Here is a 9,318-nt window from a genome sequence, read left to right on the forward strand (position 1 = left end):
GAGGAGTGTCAATAAGAAAATCCGATTGCATAAGTAGAAAACATTTACTTAATGTTTCTACCAAAAAAATAACATTTACTTAACGTTCGATTTTTATACATATTATGTTCACATGGGACTCGTATTTCCCTTTCTGCGCCATGTTAATTGCATTAATTCGATTTACTTAGTTTTCCTTATCTTCCTAGCTCAAGTTGGAAGGTCTTAGCAAACCATTGGTATGAGCTAGTTGGAAGGGGAGGCCTCTCCACCTAATGGTGTCAAAATCAAATCAAAATCGAAACAAACCGTTTAAATCGAAACCGATAGGCCATTTAGTTAAATGGTTCGGTTATGGTTTTAGAAATGATACTGTTCATTTAATTGGTTCGGTTCGATTTAAATTGATTAATCCAACGGTTTCAAACCGTGTAATCCAATTAAAACCGATTATAACCAAATTGTTTAAAAACCTTAGTTTCAGGGGAGCTATTGATTCGTATTGTTATGTGCTTTTGGGTCTCTCCATTTTGAAGCTCTAACCATGGCATCCGTTGTACCTATTTCATTCTAAATTTTTATATGTGTCTTCCTTAATGGTTATGTACACTGCCAAAGGCCCCCATTTTCTATTAAAAAATACAGCAGATAACTAGTGTAAATTAGACTTTTTAGTAAATGGTTTATGAAACCATAACCCTCTAACCAAAACCGTGTAAAACCGTTTATCAAACGGTCTAGGTTTTGATTATGAGATCGTTTAGTTAAACGGTCTGGTTACGGTTTCTACTCTCAAACATTCAAAATCGAACCAAATCAAACCATTTAATCAAAACCAGACCGTTTAACACCCTTATCTCCACCTATAAATAGGTGGTTGGTTTCCCTTGCAAAGATGAGCTTGAGGAACAAAAAAGCTTTCTCCTTGGTCCTTATTCTGCAGTTTTATCTTCTTCAATTTGAGTTTTGTAGTGCTACATTCCATTTTCTTGTGATTTGGGCATATCATGTTATTCAAGAATGCCTCAGCTATTTTGAGTGACTAGCAGATAAGGTGGTTGATGCTGAATCATAGAGAGAAAATATTTTTGAGAACGTTATTTTCATCCTGGCGGAACGAAGGGTATACGACATTTCACCAAGGATAGCCTCCTCACGATTCTCAACTGGTATGTCTCGATGACTTCCATATTTTCTGTGTCTAAACCCATTTGAGTGGTGAAATAGATCCTTTCCAGCGTGCATCTAATGGCTGGATGTATTTGGGGTGTGTGTCCGTGCCTCCAGCCGTTGGATGCGCGTTAGAGAGGATCCAAGTCCTTCGACTAAGTGTATTAGGAATTAAATTGGTGAATCGATCAATTTGGATTGGAGTTGGTTGTGACCGTTCCAATTGAATTTCACCAATTCTCAATTTGGATCAAAATTGGCATTGACAGATTCGATTCTCGAGTCCATTGTGTTAACCCTTGCCCACCACTCATGAGTTAAGAAGGGCAAAAAAAAAACCTATTAAATAAAAAGTAAAAAAATGGCTGAATCCTCATCCATGTTGATGTCCTGCACGTTCTCATTGGATTTGGACATTGAACTGCGTGAAATTACCATTTAGCCACCAATGAACTAAAATATTTTTTATTGACCCTTAATGATACAGCGTTACATGACCATGACCAGTTAATGTTCTCTTACCCATTTTAATAAATAAAATAGAATAACGATTAAATATTTCATGATTTTTTATTGAATGAGAAATTCATCCTCTCAAATGTGATGCCATGATGTAGCATATAGTTTGATCAGGAGGACCTAATCTGTTTCGGATAGGACTGTCTGACGTATTTCCCATCCCTATTTGTCTTCCTCGTTTCTCTTCCTCGTTGGGGGTAATCCGACATTTTTCTTAATGAAGCAGCTGTTTTGACCCAAAAAACAATGCGGTGCACTAGGCACAAAGCATTGCACCACACTTAAAATCCAACCGTCCACCCAGCAGAGGATGAAAATCCGATGGATGCTAGGTCTGCAACTGAGATGTCTTAATAAGAAATTCTGATCATTCCCCGTGTGCTTCGGGACCCAAGGAACGTGGCCCACACAAAAGCTGCTCTGCATAGCCTTCTTTTTTTCTTGATTTCATCACAATTATTGAGAAAATTTAACTGGACAGTTCAGCAACCGTACAAATAGTACTGAGACAGAGATCTTCTGTCAATTTATTTGGATCCGTTGGATTCTTCCGTAGTGGGACCTATCAAATGTGCCAGCTTTGGAAGATATCCCTTACTATTATATAGTTGAACTAACTATAAAGCATTCCTCTTTCTTTCTCTTCCCTCCAAACAGTGACAAACAACAACAATCTCAGCCTCACCTCTCCTCTTTGGTTCGAATAAACATGGCGTCCTCTGCTAAAGAGCATCATCATCAGCACCCAGCCTCGTACGGATCCATCATAGCTCCGCCTCCGACGCCATCGACGCAATCCAACGACTGCGTCTCCACTCCGAGCGCCGCAGACGCCCTCTCCAGACTACTGCATCGCCTCCCTCCGACACTCTCTCTCCCTCCTCGCCTCTCCCCTCCCACCACCTCTCCACCTCTAATCTCCCTCTCTCCACAAAACAAACCCAACCTCCCGAATGACCTCCTCTCCTCTTCTTCCCAACTCGGTTTCTTCCAACTCACCAACCACCCCATCCCCTCTCAACTCGCTCTCTCGGCCGAGCTCGAATCGCTCTCCCTATTCGACCTGCCCAGAGACAAAAAACAATACTTTTTCCCTAGAAACTGGCCTCTCGGTTTCGACGAAGACGACGAAGATGATGGAGATGGCAAAAATGTGTCACTCTGTTTGTCCGCACATTGTCCCATCGAGTCAAACGAGTTCAACCTATCGTCTCTGACTGAGTTCGCTCGGACCCTGGAGAAAGTTGGTTTGGAGATCGTAGAGACGCTTTCAACAGCCGTAGGGTTTGAGAATCCTTTGCGTTTGCAGGAGGAGGAGGAGAATGAAGGCTCTTCTTGTCCATGGAGTTCGTTGGTGTGGGTTTCGGAAGGTGTTGCAAGTAATAAACCAGTTTTTAATGGTCGGTTCTATCCGTATATAGTAGCCCTGCATTATCAGATCAGGTGCAGGAAGTATTCATTGCTTTCAGATTCCGGTTGGGTTTCCGTTTCACCGCAGGCTGATTCCGTCCTCGTCACCGTCGGAGACATTGCTCAGGTAATTAATCACACAAACTTTAGCTTTCTTTCAGTCACGCGACTCACCCGGTTTGACTCAGTGGGTTTTTTAATTTTTGCCCCGAAATGGCTTGCTTACCCGGTAGTATCGGCTTCAAACTTTTGGCCCCTAAAATTGGTTGGGGTAGTCGGGAGACATTTCTCGAATTCGCCGTGAAAGCCGCCACGTGGGACCCCTAACTATATCCCCATTAACGACAAAGTTCTTTGTCGATATGCCACGTCATCCCACTCCCCAACAATCCAGTTTTTCCTGGTACGGTTTGTGGGCCAATGGGCCCATCACTCTACTAGTAACCCAGTAATGGGTTGTGGCCTTGCCCCCTGTCACCAGATTCAATCCATTTATTATCATATTGGCTGTTCACAAGTGATCCTGGTTTTGGTGTTGTGTTAGGGACTTTGGGCTAAAACGACTCTTGGCTCTGGCCGGGCTAATAGAAATTTATCTTAAAACAAACCGATTCAGGTTGGACCTCGGGTTTTGCCCCATTTGAACTTTATAAACTCAGTACCGACCTGAATGTCGATTTGGATCAGAATTGGTCATAAAAACCAAGGCTAGAATCGATCCTCAGATCTGCAAAACTCAATGATTAATGATTCTATGAAGAATCGACCAGAATCAAGATCGATCACGGCCGATTTGATCTCCTGAGGGAAACTACTTCTTAAATTGTTAAATGATTAGGGCGGGGGACCAGGTTGAGGGGAAAGGGGTCAAGAACCATTCTTTTGGATCGGCCATTTCTTCTTTTAAGCAATAGAATTATAATAAAAAGGCAATGAAACTTACTTATTATAATAATATCTATAAGAGTTAGTCAGTTAGTCGGATACCCCTCTTGTTCCCAAATAAATAAAAAAAAAATATATCTATAAGAATTTTGAATAGTGAAAAAAAATTTAATTAATTTTTGAGTTTATCTTGAGAGAGGATGGCGACCTCCTACTTGTACGAAAACTTTCCTCTGTAAAACCAAATCTCTTTTTCTCTCTTATCTTTTCTCTTATTTTTTTATATTTTATTGTCTCTATTGTCTTTCTACCAAGATCTGCGCACATAACAATCTGTGTGTGTGTTTGATGATGAATGAACACGAGAAGGTATGGAGCAATGGGAAATTGAAGAAGGTGAGAGGAACTGCGGTGGCAGGCTTAGAGGAAGAAGATAAGTCGCGTAGCATTTCAATATCACTGTTACTGACTCTCCCTCTTGAGAGTACTCTCTCTCCACTACTTCCTTTGGCAGTGAAAGTGGGTGGTGATGACGAGGATGACATTAACAGTACCAGTACTACTGCCGGTGGTGGTGGTGAAAAAGAGGAGGTGCAAAGCGGTGTGGGTGATAAGAAAGGAGAGGAGAGGGCGGCGTTCCAGTTGTTTTCTTTCGAGGGTTACGCTTGGAGAGCTTATCACGAGAGGCTGCTGTTCATGGACCCTCTCGACAGATACCGCATCTAGAATATTTGTGTAGCTTTGCTTTGTATTTCATGAATCCAAATTTCAAACTTCATCTAGACTCTGATCAAATTAAAAAAAAAAAATTCTGTTTTCATTTTTTGAGTTGGCAATGGTATCGTTTGACCAGAATCGATCTAAAGAACCCTGTTACATATTGTCACATTACTTCCCCTAAAGAGAATGATATTTGAATTTATTTATTTATTTTTTTTGGGGTAAGCAATGATATTTGATATGATTGGGCAGCATAGAATGATCGCTTACCAATTGGGCAGTATAGAATGATAGCTTACCAGTTGCCCACAAATTTGGTGCATTTAATGGGGTTTCCTTTTGGAAATTAATCTATACGAAATTTATTAGGGAAAAAGAATATTGCTTGGTAATTGGATCCTGTAGACATATGAGTGCATGTGACTCAAACCTGAAACAATTTTAGTTTTTTTTCCCTTGTGTTTGTTTTTCTCGTCCTTGTAAGTAAATCACCATGATCATGGGTAGTATAATTCAAACGAAGTCGAAGACGATGAAGATGATAATGATGAAAATGAAGATGAAGATGAAGACGAGGTTGTGGTAGGGGACAAATTTGCGGAAGGTGCTGCAGTATTAGTTTCGGCATGGAATGTTCAAGACAAAGTGGAGGTTTCTAAGATGGAAACGAGTGATGACATAGTTTGGGGTTTCAAATACATTGGAATATACAATTTCATGGCGTTCTTAGTGAATTACTATCTCTCAAACTTGCTTTCAGCCTTGCTCTAATAATAGGTCTGCCTAGTAAGGTGATGTGGGTGCAAGGAATGATATCCAGAGAATGAAGTAAACTGTTGCTTACTTCCATTCCGATTAAAATGCATTCTAGGGTACAAGAAGACGTCAAGTCATCTCCTTCCATTCACCCACCGAAGTATGGGCCTTCCCTTCATGAAATGGTTCCTAATCAAAGAAGCTTGGAGTGCACCATGTTTTTACTCCTTGAGAATTCATGAATCTACACGACACACTCTTCCACCAAAGCTATGGGTTTTGCTAGGATACAATCGCCGCTAGGCTTGGCTGCCAGTGACCAGAATTGCACCAAATATTCAGACATTATTCCACAGAGCACACATCCACGTGGCAACATGTCATTGGGTTCTAATGGTGGTGTTCCTGAGTCTGCCATTATTGGCCAACGCATATATTTAGATTCAACCATTTCAGGACAACAACAGGGGGTTTCCTTTGTGTGCTCTCTCTCATTGGCCTTGCACTGATGTAGGGGTCACACAACCAGACATGGATCTCTTGCCCACAAAAAAATCACTCATCTTCCTCGTTGCGATGCTGAGTCAAGGTAATCAACCGGAAGAGGGTAAAACAGATTTCTTTTAAACCAGAGAGAGAGAGAGATGCCATCAACCTCCAACACCTTCAATGATTTCTAAATTTGGTTCAGATACTGCGCCCAAACTTTCTATGTTTCCCTAAATTTTTGATCCAACAGTGAACAATGATTTCTTATGGTTCTTCAGATTCAAAAAACAGAAAAAGGTTTTGTATTCCCAAATTAATAATAGACCCATCTCTCACCGACTATTATAGATTTATAGTAGTCAACTTCTGGCAGTATCTGAACCAACGAAGTTCTCTCCAATTCTCATTGGAGAGGCAGAGTCTATAAGATCTTGTATTTTGAGTCCTATCTCGGGGATTCAGATCCTCATTGGATCTAACTGCTTGGCTGCTTGGGCGCACTGACTAGGCTGTGTTGGAATAAATCGATCCGAATAGGGACAAAATCCCAAAAGCCAGGATCTCCATAGGGCGTTCAAGAACACAATCTAATAAATAATAGAAAATAGGGATAGAACCACTGACCTTGTTTCGCATCCATAGTGATGATGATTGCAGCGAAAAATAAAGAACAAAGATCTAGGTGGTTCCCCTCTATTCCCAAAGTAACTGGCCTGATGAGAATACCGAATGCGCAGGGACGACGAACACTGAATATCTCCCTCTCTTTCAAGAATGCACTCCTCAATAGCAATTGAGAATAATAAGTTGTGATGGGTAGAGGGGGGACCTAGGCTCTCCTTATATAGTAATCCCTATAGGGTCTGACTCATCACAGTCCCAATAGGAATCTATCTGGCCCACACTAAGCCAGTCCACATTAGACTCCTAATATAACTTAATGACCCCACTTTATTAGACCAAAACCCTAATTAGCCTGGTTTAGGGATTTAATTATGTCCATATAGAATTTTATTAGAACTAAAATTCTAACAGGCTGTGCTAGGCAACCCAATCGTTGGATGTCTCATTGGGCACTCATTGGACAATCTCATCAGAGTGTTTCTTTCGCCTTATTATTGTTGAATTGACCAATATAGAAGCGATTCAAACTCTTTCCTATATATTATTCTTTCACCCATATTCCAAGGGTGGCTAATGATGTTGCTTACTCCCTTGCCAAGAAGGGCCTGTCCATTCCATGTAGGACAGTTAGTCTCATTCCATTTCTTAGTTAGATCAGCTCTGTGAAGCTGATGCCTTGGCTTGTATAAGATATTTTTTTGAATAAATTTCTCTTCAATCGAAAAAAAAAAAAACAAAAAAACCCTTTGTTCCTGTTTTTATCTTTCAAAGAAAACACACAAACCGAAATAGGTAATTTTTGGACATGAATCCTACTAGCAAAGGAAACGATTTGGTAGATTCTCACTTTCCCGGTGGGTTTGAGCTGAGTAACGACAATTCTCTCCCCTCAGTGAAGCAAACTGAAAACTTTCACAACCTGATTTTCTCTTTTTGTTGTGAAAATAGCTCACCAAAAAGAGAAGGGGTAGATATGAATAGCGAGACTCCGGTGACAACAAAGCACATAGGGGGAGAGAAAGATATAAAGAGGACAAGATACGTCAGAGCTCAAGGACGGATGAGTGCCAATGGTGGTGGGTTGAGGAGGATGCAGTGGCGGATGAGAAAGAGAGAGAAAGTTGAAAAATCTGATTTCATTTATGTCCTGCTATCATGAGTCATGACAGCTTTCCTTCGTGACCAATAATTTAGGGGTGCAAGTTTGGCCCTGTTGGCCCGAACCAGCCCTGAGCCCGAACAGGGCCTGGGCTAAAGATTTCTAGCCCTGAGGGCGGGTTAGGGTCAGAAATGCCTGGCCCTGAGTCAGGGTTGGGTCGGGTCCGGGTTGAGACCTCGGGCTCAGCCTGACCCTAATTTTGGCCCTGATTTACGGCCCTGATTTTTTACCCTGATTTTGGCCCTAATTTTGGCCCTGAACTTGGCCCTGAACTTGACCCTGATTTTGACCCTGATCTTGGCCCTGATCTTTGCCCTGATCTCGACCCTGATCTAGACCCTGATTTTGAATCTGATTATGTATAATGATATATGATATTATATTATATAAGAAATTATTAATGTAACAAATAACAACTAACAAGGGTTCATAAATTAGACTTTTAAGTACATTATATATATTATATAATCTATAATCAGGATTGGGAAGGATTAATGTGTAAATTCATTGAACAAATAAAAGGCTGAGAGAATGAGTGACTGAGAGGTATTAGAGGTATGAAGGGGACATAAGAAAAAATTTAACCTCTTAAGTACAAATGCAAAGCAAAAACCAAATTAATTAATTCTTAAATGGAGACAATTATTCCAACATGATGCAAAATATTTTGTGCAAAAAAAAAAGCCAAATAAAACAGAAGCAAATCTCCACATTCAAGAGAGTACTCTTTAGCCTTTCCCATTTGAAGAATTGTTGAGTCAAAATTTGGCATCTTTTTTATGTGATCTATCTTGAAATGTTTGTTTATTGTTGGAAATATTACATTGATGGAACTTTTTTAATGTGAAAACTAGATAACTTATTAACTGTTGACAAATAGGTTTGATATTAATTAGCTTTGTCATGAATAGTGAGATAAAATTTGCAGTTGGAGCAAGTGTCATTGTTAGTATTTGCTATTACGTTGGTCATTCATTTGACAGCAACAACATTTTTGGTTGGAAATTTTCATTATTTGATTGTTATAGTTATAGTCATAAAAGTATTAGCAGTTGGAGTTTGGTTTACTTTCATTAAATTTGTTTTTCTATACTAGTTAACAAGTAATGCATGTTGTTATTTGATAATGTAAATTTTATAACTTTATATCATAAAATGAGAGAGTACTTCCTGCTTGTGTGAAAGCATGTGTGGTCATGGCTTATAGATATAGTCTGTTTGCACTCTATACAATGAAAGCATATAGTCTATCAGGATCAGGATCAGGGTCAGGGTCAGGGTCAGGGTCAGGGCCAGGGTCAAGGCCACCCGACCCAATCAAGGCCAATCAGGGCGGGCTTGGGCTGGGCTTGGCCCGTCAGGGTCAGGGTCAGGGTCAGGGTCAGGGCGGGTCTGGGCCAAGCTAAGAGAACTCAAGGTTGGGCTAGGGTTTTAAAAAGCCCGACCCAACTGGACCCTGTTGCAACCCTAACCAATATGCCTTTCCACCCGTTTGTGCCAAACATGCCGCCCTGCATCCTGACACAGGGGCAAGCAAAATAACAACTATACCCTTGATCATTTCCAGGGTTCTAAGGGGGTGTGATGGTCATTTCACATGCTCCTGT

The 9,318-nt window shown here is 40.6% G+C and overlaps 1 protein-coding gene across 1 annotated transcript; it reads left to right on the top strand.

Moving 5' to 3' along the window:
- Nucleotides 1-2,971: 2,971 nt before the first annotated feature.
- Nucleotides 2,972-4,740, top strand: LOC122662982 (the record flags this gene model as incomplete). Its single annotated transcript, XM_043858711.1, has 2 exons — nt 2,972-3,205; nt 4,333-4,740. Coding segments are annotated over 2 exons (591 nt in total), but the record flags the coding sequence as incomplete, so codon positions are not given.
- Between the last annotated feature and the right edge of the window lie 4,578 nt (nt 4,741-9,318).

This window comes from Telopea speciosissima, chromosome 1 (genome assembly GCF_018873765.1).
Source record: "Telopea speciosissima isolate NSW1024214 ecotype Mountain lineage chromosome 1, Tspe_v1, whole genome shotgun sequence".
NCBI classification, from domain to species: Eukaryota; Viridiplantae; Streptophyta; class Magnoliopsida; order Proteales; family Proteaceae; genus Telopea; species Telopea speciosissima.